The sequence below is a fragment of the Myotis yumanensis genome, unplaced genomic scaffold, assembly GCF_028538775.1.
Source record: "Myotis yumanensis isolate MYYU_CA2020_CCGP unplaced genomic scaffold, mMyoYum1.0.hap1 SCAF_5, whole genome shotgun sequence".
In the NCBI taxonomy this organism is placed as follows: domain Eukaryota; kingdom Metazoa; phylum Chordata; class Mammalia; order Chiroptera; family Vespertilionidae; genus Myotis; species Myotis yumanensis.
Genome location: NW_027223756.1, coordinates 35,973,149 through 35,997,386, shown reverse-complemented (window position 1 = coordinate 35,997,386; position 24,238 = coordinate 35,973,149). Strand labels below are relative to the sequence as shown.

Genomic DNA, 24,238 nt, shown 5'->3' with positions numbered 1-24,238 from the left:
GAGTTCATCACCACCAAACCAGTATTATATGAAATGTTGAAGGGTATTATTGAAGAAGAAGAAGAAATAAAAAAGTATGAACAATAAAATGGCAACAAATACATATCAACAATCGAATCTAAAAATAAAAATAAATGAACAAGAAACCTAATGAACAAAATAAACTGGTGAATAACACAGAATCAGAGGCATGGAAGCATGGAACAGACGACCAATCTCAGAGGGAAGGAGTGGTGGAGGCAGGAAGATACTAACCAGGGACCTTACCTATGGACACAGACAGTAGGTGGTGAAGGTCTGGGATGGGGGGGGGACAATGGGGGGGAAAGGGGGGACATCTGTAATACTCTCAACAATAAAGATTTTTTTAAAAGTTGGCAAAACAAAGAAAACATCAATGGAAAAAGTATCCTCAGGTGAGGATTAAAAACAAAAGGAGTGGGGGAGCTGTTATAAGGGGAGGAAAGGCGGGAAGCCTGTCGGGCAGGATGCAGATCTGGGATGAAGAGCACAGTTGGTCAGCTGCCGGCCAGAGCTGATCTCAAAGGAGACAAGCTTTGCAGACAAGAAGACAACAGGCAGAGCGGAGAGCAGGATGCTAAGCCCCTCTGCCCGCCTTGGCTCACCACCACCTGGATGGAGGGCCCTCCTGGCTCTGAAGCCTCAAGCCGCTCGCAGCCCAGACCCAACACTGCATTCCCAGCCCGGAGACCTGGGAGGGGGCTGTACTCTAAACCAACAGCATAGGATGAGAACCAATGCAAAATGTGGTTTTAATTGGGAAATAAAAAACATTGAAAAGAAAATAAACAGTAACCCAGAATGCCCGGGACAGCCTGGCAGCAGTCCTGAGGCCGGGCTGGGGAGGCCAAGAGCCGTGTTCTGCTCCACACGTGAGTCACGCAGGGTCCCGAGCACCTGCCTCCAGCCCGGGCCCAGGACCTGAGCCTGCAGGCACCTCCGGGGCTAGAAGGAGCTCAGTGGCCCATCTCACCTATCACTCTGCCTCTCAAAGGAAACCATGAGCTCACATAGGACTTGGTGATGATAGAAAAATAACTATTTCTAAGCTTGTTATCACCTTAGCAAGGTGAAGCCCAGGATTATAATGAAATGAAGGGCTGGACAAGCTGGAGTTGAACCCGAGGCCAAGTGACCCTGGGAAGCTGTGCCTGTGCAGCCTCAGTGCTGACTAGCAATGTGATCGCTAGTGCCCGCCCGGGACTTCGAGGAAGGGACAGGAGGCCTGGAGGCTGGGTGTCATGAGGTGTGCGCCACGGCCCTACATGGGCTTCTGGACTCGGGGCTGGGACCGCCCAGTGCTGCCTGCCGGCTCCCCTCTCCCTCGCCAGGGGCAGCTCACCACAGATAATTCGTTTCTTCATCGTTCTTGGAGTGGTTTTTGGCATCAGAAAAATTCTGGTAAAAATACACAAACATAAAACTTATCATCTTATCCATTTTTTTAATTAAAATTTTTTTATTTAGCTTTCCTACTTCAGTTTATTGAGTAGCTGTTGTTTATTTTTTAAAACATGTTTTTATTCAGAGAGGAAGGGAGAGGGAGAGATAGAAACATTCATGTTGAGAGAGAATCACTGATCGGCTGCCTCCTGCACGCCTCCCACTGAGGATTGAACCCACGACCCGGGCAAGTGCCCTGACAGGGAATCGGACCGTGACCTCCTGGTTCATGGGTCAACACTCAACCAGTGAGCACACCGGCCGGGCCATCTGAGCCACTTTTAAATGTACATTTACATTGTTGAGCAACCCATCTCCACCACCTTTTCATCTTGCACAACTGAAACGCTAATACTCATTAAACAACCCCCCCGCCCCCCCGCAATTACTATTCGTTCCTGTGTCTGTGAAGAGGACTCTTCTAGAGACCTCACATAAGCGACAGCATAGCGTCTGTCTTACTGCTGCTGGCTTACTTCACTTGGCGTGTCTGTTCTCAAGGTTCGTCCAGGGGGCAGCATGTCCGAGTTTCCCTCCTGGCTAAGGCTGAACAGTCCTCCACCGTTAGACACCGTATTTACGAGGCATCTGTGGACAGACGGCGGAGTTCCCCCACCTCTTGGCTGCTGTGCACAAACCTGTCTGGGCCTCTGCTCTCGGTTCTCTTGGGGGTGGCGCAGCAGGACTGCTGGGTCATGGGGAGGGGGGGGGGGTACTGCTTTTTTGAGGAACCTCCACATGGTTTTCCGCGGCAGGTCCCACCAGGTGTACAGGATTCCAATTTCTCTGCACCCTGGCCAGCACTTTGCTGATAGCAGCCATCTCGGTGGGTGAGAGGTGACACCTCGCCGTGGTTTCGATTGGCATTTCCCTCACGATGGGTGGTGTGGGGCCTCTTCCTGTGCTTATTGGCCATTCGCATGTCTTCTTTGGAGACATGTTTATTCAAGTCCTTTGGCCATTTTAAAACTGTGGTTTTGTTGTGGACGAGAGAGCTCTTACTTTATAATATACATAAATATGTTTGAAATATGTATTTATAATACTCTATCATGCACATGCATTTCAAGGCTGGAAGGATAAACTATACCCTCTGCTCTCCTAATTAGAGTAGAATGGACTTTGTGGCCGCCTTGGTTGGTGACAACACTGCCATTATACACACACTTGGAAACTGAAAAGTGCAGAGGATGTGCCTTGTCCAACAAGACATGCCCCTGCCCGGTGATGCCTGCGGGGACCGGACGCACCACCTGTCTCTGCCTGAACTGCTTTGTGGTTGTTCTTGCCTTTTAGAGTCTTCAGGTTCCTCCCCGCTCAGCTTGTCTGTCGCACTGTGACTGCTGCGAGGATGCTTCCTCCCGGGTCCCACTCCGCATGTTAAATGTTTACTTCCCACGCGGTTTAACTCAGCAAACAAGAACCTCAGAGTCGCCTCAACCAGTCAAGAGTGTCACTTCGGTGCATTTTCTATATGGAATCAATTCTGGCTTTTGGAGCATCTCGGGTATATTTCAAATAGTTGAGGTTGTCAGATAAATGACCACTAGATAACGGAGGTTTTGGCAGCCAAGCCTATACGGGCAAAGAAAGGAAATTCTAGAAAAGGAGAGGATATGGAAGAATTAAGGCAGAAAACGACAGAGGTGACGAGGGGAAAGGGGGAGGGAGAGTGAGGAAGAAGAAAGCGCATCACCACGAGGCAGTGACGATACAGGCCAGGGACTGAGCGCTGTCAGGCGGCTGGGCACTGGCCCAAGGATGACACGGGCGCCAATCACTTCATCCTCAGCAACAATGAACAGAAGGTAGGGGACTGTTGTTAACCTGCTCTGAGGAGGAGAGAACTAAGGCCCAGGAAATACACACAACTTCCTTCAGGCCGTACAGTTAATAAACCATATTAGTTACCTATCGCTGTAAATGAACACAAACTCAAGTTTAAAATAGCACAGCCTCGGTGGGGAGGAGTCTGGGGCCCGTCTCCCCTGGGGCTCACCCACGGAGGAAGCTCGCTCAGTGTGGGCAGGTTCATTTCCGTGGACTGAGAACCCACGGCGCCCGCTTCTCGCTGACAGCTGGCGGGATGTCTGCACCTGCACGTTCACGGCAGCATTATTCACAACCGCCGAGACGTGGCAACCACCTCCGTGTCTGTCCACAGGTGGCTGGGTAAGGAGCCTGTGGCGCACACGCCTTGGAAGAAAGAAGGAAACGCTGAACCTGGAGGACGTTCTGCTCGGTGAAGTCAGCCAGTCACAACGAGACAAACACTGCACCATGTCACTGTCTGTGGGACCCGCTGGTTCCAGGGGAGGGGGTGGGGGCTGTAAATGGGGAGAGGCTGGTGGAAAGGTACAAAGACTGGTTATGTGGGAGGAATAAGTTCTAGAGTGGTATTGTATGCCATGCTGCCTGCAGTTAATGTCGTATTGTACACTTGAAACTTGCTGAGAGTTGATACTAAGTGTTCTCACCACACACAAATTGCAACTCTGTGCGGTAAGGAATATGTTAATTAGCTTACTTGTGCTAATCATTTCACCTTGGACACGTATAGCAAGTCGTGTTGTACAGCTGTTCCCTGGCACATACTGATGTTTTTGTTCCCACCACCCCAGTTTCCTATGTTGAAATCCTAACCCTAATCCTAAAGGTAATAGTTCTTATACAGATATTGCCTGCTTTTCATTGCTGTTCAGTGTTGGGCCATTTGTATTTCCTGAGCATGGCCCTTGGGAGCCCTGGAAAAGACCGGCCCTGCCCCAAATCCTAGGTCCAGATGTACAGACACTGTATTAGGAAACAGCTCCATCCATACTGACCATTCATTAATGTCCAAATATTACCCAAATGGAATCTGTAATTCTATATCTTCCCGCTGGAAGTGCTTTGGTTTCCTGACCTCTGTGAAGGAGTCTCCTAAAATATTTCACTGTGGGCTGCGGACTTATCTGGAAAAATGTCTAAGAAATGACCTTGCTGCTCTAGCTGGTTTGGCTCAGTGGATAGAGCGTCGGCCTGCGGACTGAAGGGTCCCGGGTTCGATTCTAGTCAAGGGCACATGCCTGGGTTGCGGGCTCGATCCCTGGTGGGGGTCGGGCAGGAGGCAGCCGATCAATGATTCTCTCTCATCATTGGTGTTTCTATCCCTCTCCCTTCCTCTCTGAAATAAATAAAAAGATTAAAAAAAAGAAATGACCTTGCTCACACCTTCCTAAAGAGTTACACTGTAGCACAGCGCCACCTAGCGGCTCCAGTGTAATAGCACCACAACCTTTTTTAGTCTAAGTTCTTTTCTTCTGATGGAAAAAGTGTGGGGAGCCGGCATTCTCATGCCAGCTCAGCCTGGTTCAGTGACCCTGAGATGGAGCAATGAAAGGCTTAGAAAAGACAGACAAGAGAATGAAAGCTGGGTTTCGGTGGGACGCTGCCCCTCTGATAGACAGCTCCAGCGCCCACAAGCCGTATCTTTATTTTATAGTAGATACCACGAGGCAAAGTAAGGGCGTGATCAAGATGTTTACAACATTCTGATGGGTTTCAACTCTACTCAACTACATGCACCTGAACTATATCACTCAGGCACGTGGGCCCACGTGTTCGGACCATAGGTTCAAGCTTACAACTACAGCTGTTGGCTATAATTGTGCTGGGAGGGCCCTGCCCTCCAAGCTGGGACTTGCACGTGGCAATGAGAGGACTGTGCCCTCTCATCAGTCCAAGGCTCGAACCTGTCCAAAACACTGTAGCCGCGCCCCCTTAAAAAGTGCTCTGCCCATGATCTGTCAGCGACCTCAAGTCCATGGGGTCCACACCCAACCTTTTAGCCACAGGCAGGGCCCCATCATCTTTAGCTCATCTTTTCAATCTGTTGCTAAGAACCTTGTTGCCTGAAAGCAGTTTACTAATGGGACTCTGTATGAAGCAAAAGAAAAGCAATGATTCTGAAACTTTCAAATTAGGCCATTCTAATTTAATCTGTCTATTTTGGTGCCACTTAATACATTATCTTTCAATTTTTATGTAGCGCTCCTGTGATGTTGAACATCCTCCCTTGTACTCCAAAGGAAATGGACTTGTAAATTTCTAATACAAAAGTCTTGTTAACGTAAGAAAACATTCAAACCTGTGAAGAATTTTTGTGAGTTTGAGCCAAACTGTCGACAATTGCCGGGAAGCAGTATCTCAACCTATTGGGATAATGCTTCGCAGAGGGGCGGGCTTGCACCTATTTTTATAAATTACCATCAAAGGTGGAGACCTAAGTGGGTTACATGAAATCTACTGACAGATTAGGGAGGTGGGAGAAAGTAAAGGAGGGGCGGTGGGGAGGAATATCTGGGATTGGATAAAAAGTAAAAAGAAAGACACATGCTTCTGAGAGTTGTTGGGAGGTTCTAGCGGGGAGTGCAGCTACTCCTTACCGTTGCGGAAGACTGGTGGTAACTCTGGGTCTTCCTTACTCAGTCAGTTGGCGGGAAGGACGTCCTCTTCCACGGAGCGCAGCTTCAGGAGGGACTCACATGGATGGGTGGGGAGGAGGGAGACACCGGCCTAGCCAGCCAGATCAGCTGAATCAACTCCCGATCAGTTTCCTGTGGCAGATGTCACAGCCAGATAGCCCTCCATCCAACACATGCGTCTCTTACATAGGGGGGTACAGGACAGTTAACAGGCAAAGATTAACATGATAACAATAACAATGAGGACTTTTTCGGTCTGTGCCCTGGCACCATTTGTTGTGCCCTGAGGGGTCCGGCAAAGGGGAAGTTACCCTGACAGTCCACAGGTAGGTTATCTTAGATGAAAAAGACAATAGGCTCAGTAAAAATTGAAGTTGATCTTCGTCAGAGAAGATACAGGGACATGACTGCCCACTATAAACTGCTTTTCAATTAAAGGCTTTAATTTCAGACCATTCTTTGTGGTTACTTTAGGTCCCTTGAGTGTGCCCGGCCGCCACGCAGGCCTTCCCCGAGTTAGTCAGGTTAGCATGTGGCCCCTTTCCGTCCAGTTTGCAGGCCGGCAGAGCTGAAATGGGGAACCACGGTTCTGAATGCTGATTCTCTATGAATACCTGTCTTGTCGTCTCGAAAATACTGTGAATTCCAAACAATTTTCAAGGAAAATTTTCAAGAGGTCTTTACAGAGCACAGGGACAGAAGACAAAGCTATTAGATATGTGAAAGCTCTGAACTGAATTTTTTATTTGGGAATGAGGCAAGAGGACTAGCATTTAGTGCAAAAAAAGGACATTGGGCGGATCAGAGCACTGGGGAGGGTGGCGGGGGCTGGGGTGCCAGCGCAACCCAGGACAAGACACCAATACCCACAAAAAGGTGGTAACTCTGGGTCTTCCTTACTCAGTTGGAGAACCAGGTAACAACACCCGACGTCATCGCTTTCAGAACTGGTGCCGACGGGGAGCCGGAGGACCCCATTCAAGAAGTTTGGACGCGAAAGCAGAGCTCCCTCCGTCTGTGCCAGGTCCTGAGATCTGATCCATAAAAGAAACTGCTTCCTAAAGGAGCGAGCCATCGGCGTGCTGCGGGTGCCCACTCAGTATCCACTCTTCCTGCTTCTCTGAAAGGAATCCCACTTTTAAAGAAGAAATTCAATACTTGAATGTCTCCATTGGTATCTACGCTTTTCTCTGTCTCCAGGTGGGTCTCAAGCCTCCTCCCGCTCTGCCTGCGGGTTCCTTTTGCAGACAGCACCCTGCCCCTGGCGTCCCCCTTAGGGGCGAGGAAAGGGCATGTGGAGGCCAGAGCTTCTCCCAAGCTTCTTCCTCGTCCTCTCCAGTCAAGCCCCAGCTCAGAATCCAGAACTCTTGCCCGGGGACAAGGCCTGGCTCCAATCCCATCAATAGCCGCATAAAATACTGACCTTCAAATCTGTCATCTGTGGACAGGCCACTGACTCTTGGGACCAAGGAGTCCCCACCCCTGACCCCCAACCTTTCAGGTTCCCAGTTTCCTCCTCCCTCAAAATCCTAAGTCTAGGGCCTCGCCTTCCCCTCCTCCCTCAGACCCAGAAGCCTAGGCCCCTCGTTACTCCTCCTACGGGTCCTCAATCCCCTCCTATCTCGGGCGCCCAGCCTCCTCAGGACCAAGGGGCCAGGACTCTCAAGTCTCCATCCCTCCCTAGGACCCAGGTCAGGCAGCAAAAGGCCCAGGTTCGTGCAGCCAGAAACCCCCCTGACTTCTCTCCCGCAGTTACTCGCTCTCAACTACCTCCAGCGTTGTTTTTCCCAGAGGCGGGTCTGACACAGGAGCCCGCCTCCGGCGTCTAGCTGTGATAAGCTACTCATGGCGTCAGTCACTGTTATCCAGCCAATAGACACCCGCCTCCTACTGGCCTGGGCCACTCAGGGCGCGTTCCTTAGTAGGCGGGGCCCACGGCCTAAGTCGGAGAGACATAGGCTCTCAAAGACGCCAGTCCCGCCCGCCTGCCAATAGGGGGAGCGCCTGGGGGAGTGGGCATCCCGGTGGTGAGGACACGGGCTCTGTAGGTCCAGCGGGTAAGCCCTTTGGGGCGCGGCCGCGTGGGGGTTCTGGGCTTACTAGTACCTTCGGCGGGAAGCGGTGGGCTCGGCGAGGCTTGGAGCGGAGCGGGGAGTTTAGGTGGCCACCGCCCATTTTGCTTTGTTGGAGGAACTGAGTCGGGATGCACAGTCTCAGATATTCATCCGTCCGCCCTATTCCTCACACCCATCTGATTCTTGTCTGTGCCTACCTGCCCTGCCCCCGGTCCCTTCAGCCCTTCCTACCCGTTGGGCACATCCTTGCGCTGCACTGTGCCCGCTGGGGCTCGTGCCCCTCCCGGTGATTTTCCTGTTGTTCCCGTTATAGGGTTCATGACTAACGGCCTTGTCTCCAGTAAACGCCTCTCCCAGCTCAGTCGACCGCCCACACCTGGCCCCACCTGCACCTGGTCCGACCAGAATGTCCCGCTCCCCCTACCCTACCCAGCGGATGCCATTTTGGTCTCAGCCCTTCTGCTAGCAGATGTAATAAATTCATAATTCTTTACCCCTTTTGGCCTCGTGCGTTCCTCCTTCCGCGACCCTACCACCACCTTCACCAATTCCCTCACTCGCCGACTTCCTCATGACCCCTCACACCCACCCATTCCTCACACCTTCCCGAGGCCTCCTGTGTGCCGCCCGCATGCTGGGTGGTGGGGACCAAGGTGAGTCAGGCCTGGGGCAGAGGGGAGGACGGACCCGCACACTCATGGGCTGGGGTGTCAGAGGCGGGGGTTTCCAGAGGAGGGGCCATTGGAGGAGCAGGTGGTGCCACGCAAGGGGCAGGAGAGCCGGGCGGCCTGGCTGTGGTCCGAGGCTCACGGGGGCGGCAGGCGTGGTGGGGCCGGGTGGAGGGAGGACCAGGCGGATGCGCTCCACTCACAGTGCGGGTGGCTGCCGCATCTCAAGAATCATTTGGGGTCAATTGCTCATCCCCAAAAGTCCATTTCCCAGGATTCCTTGCAGCTAACAGGCACGCTACCCAGTTCTAACTAAAATGTAAGCAGAAATATGCAAGCGGAGCTGCAGGAAAACCTGTTTTGCTAAGAGACTCATTTGCGCCTTTCCCCTTCAGCCCTTCCTTCAGGAAACACTGGTGATGCCCAAGGCGCAAAGGTCAGGTCCCGGAGACACTGCGGAGTCATTGTATCAGTCGGCCTGAGGCTCTCTCAGAAAAAAGCAAGCCCAACGGGGTTTAAGCCATTGTTACTGGGTTTGTAATCAAACACACTAAATACTGTTTTAAAAACTAGATATCTTCGTGCTTTACAGCTACTATGAATATAGTTGGACCATTCAAATTTCTCTGAAGACTTAAAAAATAAGGCCTTCACACCAGTGTGGGTCCTATACTGGCCTTCTGAGTGCCAGTGTAATTATTTTATCTGCTGCCATAACATTTGCAATAAAGTGCAGAGAAGGCTAATGTAGATTATTGATTTCACCAATGTATTAGTAGATATGATAATAATAAATGGTACTTTTACATTCTCTTAACCAAAAATATAACAAATATTTACACTCAGTAAAAATACAAAAAGCATACAGAGGCACCGTCTTTCTAAAAGACATAAGTTTAAGAGGTATCAAAATAGGAGACGAACATTGCTTGGTACAGGAAACTTGACAATCACTGAATTGTGCAGTATAATTGCTATTAGACTATTATGACTGTGCAGTTTTGTTTTTGTCTCTTGCATAAGTTCATGTTTCATTTTTGAAAGATCAAGTACAACTGCATTCTGTGTATAAAAAATAAAAAAGCCTTTAAAAAGCACAACGAAAGCTAAATATGAACTGGGGTCCAAGTTTAAATTTGAAAATGTCCCGTGACACTTCTCTGAAGACTTATTTCTCCATTTGTTCTAGCTTTTCAGGTAATTCTAAAATGACACATCTACTTGAGTACCTGATTTTTTAGAAATTTAAAATATATCAGAATAACAATCCTTGTTTTAAATACACAAGGAAACTTCCTCCCGTTCTTTTGCAGGGAAGAAAACACGTTATAAAAATTAGGTTCGTTTGGGTTTAACCCCCTGGATCACTGCCACCGTCCAGCCTGGAGGTCCTCCGGGAGGCTATGCAGATGTGACAACATGACTTATCACCCTCATGAAAAACCGCTTAAGGCTTTTACTCCCTAAAATCATTCTGAAAGTAATCATTTGGAGGGAGCAAAAATCTATTAATTACAATCAACTTTTATGGAAGTATGTATTGGATTTACTTATTCTGCAAATCTTTCTTCACGAAGAGCCTATGCTGAAACTAATTTGGCAAAAGTTTGCACCATGGATTTACTGCTTTAGTTAGTAGTCCTGGCAAATTCAGAATTGTGGTGGGATGAAGGCATGAGTCTCTTTATTAAAGTTATAAATTTATAAAATAAAAACAAAAGCAAATGGGGATTTAGAATTGAATCAAATACAGGTTAAGGCTTCTCTTGTTCTTGTCATATGACGAGAAGGCAGGAATGTACCCTAACATAAAATGTAAAAATCAAAACTCCATGATTTTTTAAGGGATACATTCATATCAGACTACAAAGCATTTGGCTTTAGTTCCTGATCAATGTGATCAGCTGATCCAAATACAGTTTAGGCTTCGATGAAACAAAGGCAGCTACAAGGTGCAAGAACAAAACCACAAGCCTCCAACTCTCTGTGCAAGATGTTACTGACACCACTAAGGACAAAGGTGTGTAAAGCTCCCACTGGATTGCAAGACCCGCTAAATAAACAGACAATGTGCAAAGGGCACATTTTCCCAGGGTAATGAATGTAAAATGTGAGAATACCCAAACCTGATGAAAAGATGGTTATAGCAAAAATATATTTCACTTTGGACATGAAAACAATGAAGCAAATCAGTGAAGGAAATATCTGATCAGAGAACATCTGTTTACAGGTCAAATCACAACAGTGTGACTTTCAAACCAGGATTTTGGTCTGGGCTACTTTCCATTTCAGTGGACCCAGAAAGCTATGGAGCCAATTAGCCTCATTCTAACACACCTGGGGTTCATTTCTAAGGCTTATGTTTCAGATTAACATTATTTTGCCCAGGGGAATTTTTCAGACATGCTGTCTTTCCTAAAATGAAGAAACATTGCTTGCAGCGGTTCTCGACCTGGGGGTTGCGAACAATGAAAATACATCCTGCATATCAGATATTTACATTACGATTCATAACAGTAGCAAAATTAGTTATGAAGTAGCAATGAAAATAATGTTATGGTTGGGGGTCACCACAACATGAGGAACTGTATTAAAGGGTTGCGGCATTAGGAAGGTTGAGAACCACTGGCTTAGATGGAAAAGATGGACTACTGCTATTTACACTTGGAACTGACTTATGATTTTAAACTGCAGGGGACAGGCAGAACACAGGGACAGAGACAGGGACGACACGGCTGGGAACAACGAGCACACACTGAAAAGGAAGTCACAAACACTGAACTCTCTACATTTGCGTGTGGACCAGCACACAGAGGTAAACCCATTTGGCTTCAAGCGGATCTGGGTAGTGCACATCAATAGCTTTGGCTTTTTTTTTTTTTTTTTTTTTTGGTAGCCACAGAAGTTTATTAAGCTCTCATTTGCCTTTACACTAAAAAACAAATTTAAAAATTTAAATGTAAGATAGAGAACACATTATGTTTTATTTGTAAAAATGTGGAAAGTCTAGCTTGTCCACTAAACAATCATTAAAACTTAAATACCTAAGAGTGCCATGCCCAACGGGCTATTAAAAAATATATTTCCTTTCTGTCTTACGCTAGAATGGGAACAGAGAGATAATTCATTTCCATAATTCTAGTGCCTGTTTCCTTCACAGAAACTTCTACCAATTATATACCTTCATGAGCTAATGAGCTTTACTGCAGGCAGCTGGGAGATCAGCGGGTCCCAAGCTGTGCCAAGGGGAGGGTGCGGCAGAGCACTGCCCAGAGCTAAGTTCATCCTCAGGGTCCCACCACCAGGATGACACATCCTTTAAAAAAGAACTCCATATTCGAGTTGAGAAACTTTTAGTTTTGGGTTTCTATGCAGTAGAATGCTCTAGAACCCATTCTCTATTTACTGGATTTATACTTTGTAAGATGCAGCATGATTTTAAGTTCAAAAAGACTTGGTATACATTATTTCACATGAACATTTCGTTCTTTGGAAATTAGGATTGCCTCCCCCTTCCCCAAAGGACTGGTAAGAAACCCTGTGGCAGTTCATTCGGTCTTCCAAATCGAGACCAGCACATGAGTATTTTTCTTCCTACGCCTCAACTGTAACGGGCATCCAATTCCACTCAGACTGAGACCTGACGTGCATTGGTGCTAGATCCCCAAAGTTCTGTACAGATCAAGCATATGACCCTATAAAGGCGACTTGTTTGGTCAGACCAGAGACAGTTTTATGGTCTCAAACAAACATCAGCGAATGAGAGCTTCCAAATAAAAAACCACAAAACTTCAAATAATAAGTTACTTTTCAAACACACAAGAATATCCTCGATATTGGCAGACATTTTGAATTTGTCCGTTAGCCCAAGCTGTGGCTTGAAAATACTACCACGACTACTTTAACACGTTAAGCACCAGGCCAGTCGCCGGTGACGGACACTATACTTTTCATCTGGACTGGTCAGTCACTGGTGCTGCCAGCATATCGGTGAAATCGGATATCGCGGGCTAAACGGAAAAGAAGACAAAACAGGCTTGGCGCTTAACGTGTTAAAAATAACTTGTTAAAGGAAAACCTATAGTGATATAATATACACGAGGAGGACTCCGAGTCTGGATTTGTTCTAGTAACTTGGTCCCAAGGCAGGTCTGGTGTGCAAAGTGAAGACGTATCCAGGCACGACCTCCATAGCTGAGGAGACTGCGAATCTGCAGGGATTAATGAGAGGAGGCAGGGTTCAGGCTCATCGTGGCTCAGAGGACGGAATGAAACCTCTGGTTGCAGCAGCAGCAGCAGCGTGCTGTGTGCTGGCCTGTGGAACCATGAGGTGGCTCTGCCCACTCCTTCCTCCAGGACTTCAGACGTCAAATGGGCCATCCGAAGGCTAGACTGCTGACACCTGTTCATTTTCTGAAAATGACAAAAATACAATTAAGTGATAGATTAGCATATTCATGAATAACCTAGATAAATCCTCTCAATGATCCTATCAAGGTCCAGATTTTTTTGTAATGACATTTATGAGTTCTGATCACACTGAAAGCTGACAGTAAACTGGAATTTCATAGCTTTTTAATTACTTTATTACTCTATTGTTTAAGAGGATAAAATTTCATTTATTTTTAACAAAGCAAACCACAGCTGCCAAGTCAATGAAGGATTTTGCTCATAAAAGGAACTACACCAATAGCATGATTTCAGATAATTTTGCATTTTGACACTTCCAGTTTCAAGTTTCCATGCATTCATGTAAACCATGACTCCAATAATGTCAAGTCCCTCCTCTCAAAATTAGACTGAGCCGCCTTCAATCACATATAAGAATACTCCATTTAAGTTGGAAGAAGGGGACTGGGCACACAATCAAGCGGTTTGACCTCTTTCATTTAAAAAACACACCATCGCCCTAGCCAGTTTGGCTCAGCGAATAAAGCGTCGGCCTGCGGACTGAAAGGTCCCAGGTTGGAGCCCCAGTGGGGGGTGTGCAGAAGGCAGCCCATCAATGATTCTCTCTCATCATTGATGTTTCTCTCTCTCTCTCTCCCTCTTCCTTCTTCTCTGAAATCAATAAAACAAAACAAAAAAACACATACGCCATCACCCAGCTGGTGTGGCTCAGTGGTTGAATATCGACCTATGAACCAGGAGGTTCAAGGTTCGATTCCCGGTCAGGGCACATGCCGGGGTTGTGGGTTTGATCCCAGCATGGAGTGTGCAGGAAGCAGCCAATCAATGAGTCTCTCTCATCAGTGATGTTTCTATTTCTCTCCCCCTCTCCCTTCCTCTCTGAAATCAATAAAAAAACAAACAAAACAAAAAACACACTATCATATTTAGAGATTTCTTTTTTTTTTTAACAAAGATTTCTGAGGCATTTAAGAAAACACCTCTGATGATCTAAAACACCAGTATAAAGGCCATTTAATGTGTTCAGCAATTCATTTAAGAGCCATTAAGGGAGTTTGTCAACATACCGTCTGCTTCGCTATCTGCATCAGTCACATCTGCTAGTTTAGGATGGGAGGGCTGCAAACTACGCCTCTGAGGCTGAGTGACAATCTTCGATGGAACACAGGCCACGGGGTTGCTACTGAGAGAAGCTGATGGCAGTCTAGACAGGCTGTTATGCATCATCTTTGACCTCTGCACTGCCACACTGTAATCTGGAGGTTTTAGGTGTAGGTGGGGTCCTTCCTTTAGGTCTGCTAAAGAAATCCCCATGTATCCAGGAGGAGTAGGAGGTGGCTCCCTATACCTATCCTCCTTCTTGGGTGAGGTGACACAGTACACTGGCATGAAAGATAAGCAATGGACATGTTAATGAAAAATATAAGAAATTAAAAAAACACACTGAAACTTATTACAATGACAAAACAACTTAAAAACAGACAAAATGAATATGTATATTTGAATACAGTGATAGCAGATTAAAAACATTTTTAAAAAACTTAATAAATGTAATATTTAAACTTGTTTTTAAAATATGTAAATTACATTAGGTTTTATAAACATTAAATAGAATGACAGAGATGACAGATAACAGATTCCTTTGGCAGCTCAGCCCTAAAACCACAGAAGTGTGTGACAAACTCCTAAGGAACAGTAACCCCAAAGATGAGAGTCAGAAACATTTTAAGAGTCCACCCTAAATATCTAGATGGACTTTCACAGAAATCACTTTTGGGCCCTTTTTTAAGGATGCTCTCCCTCTCCCTCTGTTTCACGGTACTCCTGGGTAGACTAAGTTGTCGGTTCTGGCATATGGACAACTTTAACTTTCCTGGTATAGAGGAGCTAACTCCTTTAAGGGCCTTAGTCTAACTTTTGCTCTGTGATTAAGTGAACAAGAAAAAACACACATAATTTTAGGAAATCCATCTTAAATTAAGTTTCTCTGGTTTTCAGTGGACGTTAAAAATAATGGTGACTTAAAATTCTTTTCCCTAAGTTTATAAACACTCGGACTAAGGTAAACAGAAATAGGTTACACAGAGTGGAAGTTCCACGAAATTAAGACCAGCCTACAGACAGAACCCACAGAACAAAAGGCTCTGAATTCCTTGATCATGAAAGTGACTTTTAAAACACAAACAATAACTACATATAAGCAGAACAAATTAAAAAGGACCATTAAATAATTCTAATATTAATTCTCCCTTAGAGGATCAAGTTTGTCCATAACTAAATTTCTAGAACTGTCAGTAAAATTTGCATGTAGTATCAAGGTCAGAAAGGATTTCCAGCCCTAGCCGGTTTGGCTCACTGGATAGAGCAGCGTCGGCCTGGGGACTGAAGAGTCCCGGGTTCGATTCCGGTCAAGGGCATGTACCTTGGTTGCAGGCACATCCCCAGTAGGGGGTGTGCAGGAGGCAGCTGATCGATGCTTCTCTCTCATCGATGTTTCTAACTCTCTATCCCTCTCCCTTCCTCTCTGTAAAAGATCAATAAAATATATTTTTTTAAAAAAAGAAAGAAAGAAAGGATTTCCATTCCCATCTGTGAAGGATGGAATGAGGAGGGGATGGAGATGATGTCAAAAGAAGAAAGACAAACTTGGCCAGTATGGCTTAGTGGTTGAGCATTGACCTAGGAACCAGGGAGGTCACGCTTTGATTCCCAGTCAGGGCACATGCCCGGGTTGTGGGCCTGACCCCCAATTAAGGGGCGTGCAGGAGGCAGCCAATAGATGATTCTCTCCCATCACTGATGTTTCTATCTCTCTTCATTTCCCTCTCTGAAATCAATACAAAGGTATTTTTTTTTAAGAAAGAAAGACAAGAGTGAAGAATATAAGTAATTTGACCAGTCATCTAGAAATGAAAGAATAAAGTATTTTAAAAAATCTATTATCCCAAATGGACAAGAGAAGGATATCATATCCGTTCACATTCATGCTTATAAAGGGTGTCCCAAAATTCACGCAAGAAGTAATTTTGATAGAAAACACAGGTTTATAATTAAAAATTGTAAATTTTTTATTGATTCATAAAGTATACAGTATAGGGTTATGTATGGAATAGCATATCGAGTAAATGGCCTCCACAGTTTTGCTGGCACATACGCACTCTTTTGTTGAAATTTTTCCATGACCGTTTTGCATAAATGTGGCTGAATTTCGATGAGGCTCATTTTCATCTTGATGGCTTGGTTAATCGACAAAATTGTTGCATTTGGGGTTCATAAAATCCACGAGTGATTGTTGAGAAACAAATGCATCTACAACGTGTCACTGTTTGGTGCCGATTTTGGGCTGGAGGCATCATCGGACCATTCTTCTTCGAAAATGCGGCTGCTCAGGCAATAACAAAAGAGTGCCTATGTGCCAGCAAAGCCGTGGAGGCCATTTACCTGATATGCTATTCCATACATAACCCTATACTGTATACCTTATGAATCAATAAAAAATTTACAATTTTTAATTATAAACCTGTGTTTTCTATCAAAATTACTTCTTGCGTGAATTTTGGGACACCCTTATATCCATCCTGTGGTTATCTATAAAACTTTAATTAAAAAAAAAAAACCTTGGCAAAAATTGAATTAACTAAAAACCCACTCTATAATGCAATGTGACTTATGTAACAGAGCTATAATAATCAAAACAGCATGGTATTGGCAGAAAAACAGACACACAGATCAATGAAATATAATTGAGAGCCCAGATATAAACCCACATATATATGGACAGAAAATTGTTGACAAAGGAACCAGAAACACACACTAGAGTAAAGAAAGCCTCTTCGATAAATGGTGCTGGGAAAATTGGAAAGCCACATGCAAAAGAATGAAACTGGATTATAGTTTGTCCCCATGTCAAAAATTAATTCAAAATGGATCAAAGACCTAAATATAAGACCGGAAACAATAAGTTACATAGAAGAAAACATAGGTAGTAAACTTAGGGACTTTGGTTGTAGAGAACATTTTATGCACTTGACCCCAAAGTCAAGGGAAATAAATGAATGGAACTATATCAAACTAAAAAGCTTCTGCACAGCAAAAGAAACCTACAACAAAACAAAGAGTCAGAAGACCAAATAGGGGATGATATTTGCAAGTGATAGCTCCAAAAAAGGTTTAATACCCAAAATATATAAAGGACTCATAAAACTCAACATCAAACAACCCAATCAAAAAATGGGTAGAGGACCTGAACAGACACCTCTCCCAAGAAGATATATAAACAGCCAACAGATATATGAAAAGATGTTCAACCTCACTAGCAATTAGGGAAATGCAAATCAAAGCTATAATGAGATACCACCTCATTCAACACCTGTTAGAATGATTATACCAACAAGACAAGTCATAACAAGTGTTGGAGAGGTTGTGGAGAAAAGGGAACCCTCATTCACTGCTAGTGGGAATGTAGACTGGTACATTCTACACTGGAATGGAAAACAGTCTGATGACTCCTTAAAAAATTAAGAATAGTGTTACCATACAACCCAGCAATCCCTCTCTTGGGTAAAAATACTTGAAAAATTCAAAAACATGTATTCGCAAAGTTACATGCATCCCTATGTTCATTGCAGGATTATTCACAGTGGCCCAGACATGGAGACAACCAAAGTGTCCTTCGATAGAGGATTGGATAAAGATGTGGTACAACCTGGCTGGTGAACACTGACTCATGCACCAAGAGGTCACGGGTTCGATTCCTGCCTTGATCCCTGGTGGGGGGCGTGCAGGAGGCAGCCGATTGATGAATCTCAATCATTGGTATTTATATCTCTTTCCCTCTGCCTTCCTCTCTTTCTCAAATCAATAAAAAATAAAAAAAGATGTGTACATATACACAATGGACTACTGCTCAGCCATAAGAAAACACGAAATACGCCCATTTGTGACAACATGGATGGACCTTGAGAATATTATGCTTAGTGAAATAAGTCAGACAAAAAAAGCTAAGAACCATATGATTTCACTCATATGTGGAAATAAAACTGAACTTGTGAACACAGACAGCAGTGTGGTGGTTGCCAGAGGGAAGGGATATGGGGTTAGGGATGAAGGGGGCCTAGTATAAGGTGACAGAAGATGATTTGACTTTGGGTGGTGGGCACACAGTGCAATATACAAAATCTTGTAACACATAAACCCACAACGGAAACCTTGTGATCCTATTAACCAATGTCACCCCAAAATTGTAATTTAATAAAAAGTAATGTAATTTGACAAATATAAAACAAATGTGTTATAGATGTGCTATAAAAATCAAATTGAATTGAAATTTAATATTCATATTTAATAAATATTAAATTGAAAAATGTCAAGTGACATCATAAGCTATAGAATTGAGTTATGATAAAATTGATTCAAAGTATAGTCAGTCATTCCACATAAATAGAAAAGCAGGGGCTATTATATTCAAGTATTTACATAATTTAAGGAAGAAAGGAAAAAATGTAGTTGATGGCTTGAATACTAAAAGAATAGACCACGCAAGCTGTAATTAGAATGGAATCCACAAACAGGAGTTTGTGCACCCATGATGTGCTTCAGAAGAGTATTCTGAAAAAATGCTTTGGATTTCCTTATCACATTTCTTCTCACTTATACTGCCTAAAAGTAGTATCAGACTGAAAGTTTCTACCATGTATGCATAGCAACTGTGGTCCAAACAATTTATGGGGTGACAGAGAGTATGATCCCTTTATTACTATTACATAGTAATGCAGTGTTTCCACAATGAACAAAAAACTCAAAACAATTAATTAAATACCTTCATACCAGCCTTTTCATTTTAATAGGCTTTAATACCTATTCCAAAGTTCCTGAGAAATCATGAACTTTAAAAAAATAATTTATTTGAAGAGGGAAGAGGAGTTGAAGTGAGAGATGGGATTTTTTTCAAGAATAAAATTCTAAAGATGTCCCAATGCCATTTTTACCACTTAATCTCTAAATGCCACAGATGCACCAGAGAACACAGAACTTACCAATCAAGCCCTTTTCTGTACTTGAAGTAATAGTTTTATAAACTGGGTCAGCGCCATCCTTGGGGTCCAAGCCTTCAGACGACTCGGCGGCGGTGCTCTCCAACACCCTCCGCTTAACTGTCCCATAGTTTGGTTCGTACGTGTCAGAAAGAGAACTGGAGGAGGCCCAACTCTGTCTCATCTGATTAGTCTCCAGGCTTCCTTTACACTGACCACAAGTTCTAGAGCAGCTGTTAGGACAGGAATAGGGCTCACAGTCAGTGGGTTCAACTTCAGCGATGGGGCCATCCAAATGGGTATGTCGATAGGAGTTCAAGAAATCCCAGCCTTTTGGGTTTGGAAGGCTTTGGAAGTTGTCATGGGAACTGCTTGAGCAGGAAGTCCAACTTCCACGACCACTATCGCCTGCTTCTATAATGATGTGCTCATGAGAAATCTCTTCATTGCTCATAGAAGATGAGACAGCTAAACTCTTGATTGGAGATGGCTTTGAGAGTGTCCACCTAAAATTGAAGATACAAGATTAAAAGTAATTTACTGGCTTATTGGAAAACCTTTCTTCTGTCCATTTCAAGTATTAAATGCATCCAAGAGACTACAGAGCATCCTATATAACAAAAGCCTAATATGCTAAGTGTCCGGTCGTCTGTTCAGTCAAAGCATAATATGCTAATGATGTGCTAAGGCTGCTCAACCGCTCGCTATGATGTGTTGTGCACTGACCACCAGGGGGCAGACAGTTGACTGGTCGACCAGTCGCTATGACATGTACTGACCACCAGGGAACAGACGCTCCAACCAGTAGGTTACCTTGCTGTTGGGGTCCAGCCGATTGGGATTGAGTGAGAGGGGCCGGACATACCCTGGAGCCCTCCTGCGGTCCCTCCCTGGCCCCAAATCGTGCACCGGTGGGGGTCCCTAGGCCTGGCCTGCACCCTCTTGCAATCCGGGACCCCTCAGGGGATGTTGGAGAGCCGGTTTCGGCCCAATCCCGCATGCCAGGCTGAGGGACCCCACTGGTGCACAAATTTGTGCATGGGGCCTCTAGTCTATCATAAGAGTTCATGCTAAAATAACCTTGTGGAAAAAAATGACCCTATCATCAATCATCACTGAATTTGTATTGGCATTAATGTTAATACTTAGCTTAGAAACATACACTGAAGAAACACAATCACTTAGCAAGGTTTCCTCAGAATTTTTCTTGAATTGAATTTAAACGAGAATGAAAAATGTGGCTAAAATGAATAAAATTAAGAATATATTTTCATTCTTGGTCAAAATAATGCTAGATTCTTTCTATGCATGCAGAAATAAGAGTTCCCAGCTACAGGAATGCACCTCTGAGGTTAGCTTATTTTTCAGTGTTCCTCTGAGGTCAGCTGAGTACAACACTAAGTAAATAGCAACTTTCCCAACTAACTACTACTAAATGAATTCTATTATTTACAGCAGGGGACCCCAATTTAAGGCTCATGGGCCAAATCCAGCCAACAGCCTCATTTTGTATGGTCTGGAACAAGGCATGGTTTTTACATTTTAAAGAGTTTAAATAAAACAAAATATTCTAAAGAATTTGAGACGAAGACTATATGCAGCCTGCAAAGCCTAATGTACTTACTATCTAGCCCTTTCCAAAAAAAAAAAAAAAAGTTTGTGAACCCCCGATGTATAGTATAAAGCAGGGGCCAGGAAACTAGGGCCCATGGCCAAATCCAGTCTTCTGCCAGTTTCTGTAAATAAATTTTATTGGACAAAACGTGCCCATTTGTTTACATATTGTCTAAGGCTGTTCTGGCAAACAAGGTTGAGCAGTTGCAACAGACTTTATGGCCTGCAAAGCCTAAAATATTTACTAAGTTTCATAAAAGACTGACCTCTGGCCTAGAAAATCATAGTTTAAAAGCCTTTACAAATATGATGATAATACTTTACTACAGCTTACATTTTTCATATTAAAGTATACCAGATCTAACAATATTTACCAATTTAGAATCAGCTTTCTCAAAAATTTCCATTTTGCTTGATTCCAATGAGAAATTTGAGTTAAACTCTTTTGGTAGCTGATAATCCTTACTCCTTAAATCATACTTTCAGAGAATAAGGATCAAGGACGCCCTACTGCCCCAACCTGTCTACAGTGTATACCGCACTGGAGGTACCTCCCACTACACAATCTTTTTGAACAATCTCTAACCTGAGAGCCAGAATGCAAAAACCACCTCCCCATATCAAAACAACTTCACTTTTCATTCTTAATGATTGAAAACGTGCATGTGATAGAAAGTTAACTTGAATTCAGTAACACTTAAGAAATGAGCACCCATACATATTTAAAAATAGTACTTATTTGCATATTCAGTATAGAGAATACAGGCTTGGCCTTCATACTCTTTTAGGGATCCTCTTGCAAACACTCCACGGGGTAGTTCTGGAGAATTATGCAGTGGCCATTGGCTTAAGTTTTGTGATATAAATATAGGCGAGGATGTTTACCCGGGGCCAAGCTGACTATGGGCTCCTGTCCCTGAGGAGTGCTCTGTCCTTTCCAACAGCCCGGTGGATTCAGGGACTGCCGCAACCTGGGAGGAACACCGTTCGTCCTGCAGAGCTGCAGACATGGAGTCAACAGAACAATTGCTCACAATGCTGGACCGTGAAGAAATCTCACTATGGCTGGAGTCAGACAAGTTGTCCAATTTAGCTGATGGTATAAGTGTGTAACCTGAATGAGAAAAGACAAGTGATCAAACTACGAAGCTAGAAAACAGGCGGGGGAATATGGTTGGGAGAGGACATTCCCCTACATGTTCATTCACTTACCTACCCACACCATTTCAATAAAAAAATAAAAGTCCATTATTACAGAGAAACTAGTCCAACTCTCGGCCCCAGGTTCTCACAGTTACAAGCGTTTAATAAAACAAGAGGCATTAAGTATGTTAGAAAGCATTAAACAGTAGACATCCAGAGGTTCTCAACTTCTTTTTAACTCTATGTCCCTGCCTTTGATTAACATAAGTATTTCATGGCCTGACCTGAGTGTCTATATGCCACCTTGAGGGAGGGGCGAGAGAGAGGAGTTAGGACTCAAGGGAAATATTTTTGCTTTTTCAAACTACATATACTTACCCCAAATATTCTGCTTATGTCACCTAAGAAGTCTTGCCCCAGGTTGAAAGCCATTGTTTTAGTCTTTTTTTAAAAAATGGTTTTAGATTTAGATTTAATCTTATACCTAGTTTTCTTTTTTTCACCAACTTTGCAGAATGTTATATTGAACAGTTGAACTGACATAAGAATGTGTTATGAAAAAACACAGCATGTATCTGTTTTAAATTGTTTTACGACTTACTGCACAGCAGATAGAGCTAGAGAGGCTTTCTTTTACATTCTTTGGAATAAAGGGCTGGAGATGGAGGTGGAAGGATCCCAAAACAAATCTGCAGCCTGATAGTTAAATGTACGTAAGAGTTGGTTTTCCTAAGTGTTAGAAAAGTAACCAAACTTCTTTTGCCTAGAAATAAAAGAAAATGCTATAGTAATCCCAGCAAGGAGCAGGCCTCAAAGAAGCAAACAATGATCTCTTGTTCACTGAGAGAATGTGGTTCAATAGGTGTATAACCTTTGGTTCAATCCCTGGGAATCTCAAGAAATATACGCTTTATTGTCACATACATGTAACTCAAGTCATTAAAAATGAGTTGAACAATAACCATATTAAGCAGTTTCATTGACTATTTCAAAGAGAAAAATTAAGACCCAGAAAATGTGTGATTTATATTTAGCTTATGGGGCCAGGCACAAGACAAGTCAGTCTCGATACCTACCCCAGTTCTCTGATCTGGGATCACTGCTATTTATCAGTGCCCATCAGGAATTAACTGGTCAATTTTTAAGATGTGATAAATAAATTAAATTTAAACAAAATTACATGAGATTCATAGATATAGAGAACAGACTGATGATTGCCAGATGGGAAGAGGATTGGGGGGGCTGGGTGAAAAAGGTGAAGATATTAATAGATACAAATTTGTAGTCACAAAATAGTCACAGCATAGTCACTAATATTGTAATAATTATGTACGGTGCCAGCTGGGTACAGGAAATATCTGGGAGGGGGAGCACTTTGTAAAGTATGAGATTGTCTAATCACTATGCTGTACACCTGAAACTAACACAAAATAATATTGAATGTAAACTGTAATAAAAAATTAAATTAAATTAAAAATTCTCAAAAGAAAAAAACAATCATTTCTCTTTTATCCTAGGGCCGTGGTCGGCAAACTGCAGCTCTCGAGCCACATGTGGCCCCTTGGGTGTGGCTCTTCCTAAGCCTTAGGAGTACCCTAATTAAGTTAATAACAATGTACCTACCTATATAGTTTCAAGTTTAAAAAATTTGGCTCTCAAAAGAAATTTCCATCGTTGTACTGTTGATATTTGGCTCTGTTGACTAATGAGTTTGCCGACCACTGTCCTAGGGGATAAACTGACTTTACTATTTTAAAAATGTCATCCCTATGTTAATTAATTCAGTATTTTGTAAATATAATCAATTTTAACAATCACCTGGAAAGCTTATTAAACCACACATTCTTGGGCCCATTTCTAGCAATTCATATTTATGAGGTCTGTGGTGGAACAGAGTAACTATATTTTCTTATAGGTTTCCCAGATGATCTTGATCCTGCTATGTTAGAACACCTCTTCCTCCTCCTCTAATCAGAGATATATGAAAAGTGGATGACAAAAAACGTGTATATGGACAAGATGCAGTTTGTTGCCTCCCAAACACTTCCTTTTCCTTTAGCTTGTGAGTAGTTGCAGGAAGAAGATAGCAATAAAATTCTCTGAGGTAAAGGTTCTGTCTGATCAGATTGTTATTGGGAGTTTTATTTTTTTTTAAAAAAAGTTTTTTTATTTTTATTTTTAGAGAGAGAGGAAGGGAGATAGAGACATCATTGAAAGAACTTCATTGATAGGCTGCTTCCTCCACGCCCCCTACTGGGGATTGAGCCTGAAACCCAGGCATGTGCCCTGACCGGGAAATGACCTGTGACCTTCTGGTTCATGGGTCGATGCTCAATCATTAAGCTACATTGGCCAGGCTATTAGGG

At 43.7% G+C, this 24,238-nt stretch overlaps 1 protein-coding gene across 6 annotated transcripts in view; it reads right to left on the bottom strand.

Annotated features, from left to right (window-relative positions):
• Positions 1 to 10,329: 10,329 nt before the first annotated feature.
• RAPGEF6 (Rap guanine nucleotide exchange factor 6) overlaps positions 10,330 to 24,238 on the bottom strand; it is a 190,318-nt gene continuing 176,409 nt past the window's right edge. For all 6 annotated transcript variants that reach the window (XM_070415050.1, XM_070415052.1, XM_070415051.1 and 3 more), the window contains 4 exons: positions 21,615 to 21,843; positions 19,119 to 19,621; positions 14,151 to 14,465; positions 10,330 to 13,086 (listed from right to left, as the gene is read on the bottom strand). In XM_070415050.1, coding sequence (XP_070271151.1) covers positions 13,061 to 13,086; positions 14,151 to 14,465; positions 19,119 to 19,621; positions 21,615 to 21,843 — 1,073 coding nt within the window. In that variant the 3' untranslated portion in view covers positions 10,330 to 13,060. The remainder of the gene's footprint in view (positions 13,087 to 14,150; positions 14,466 to 19,118; positions 19,622 to 21,614; positions 21,844 to 24,238) is intronic.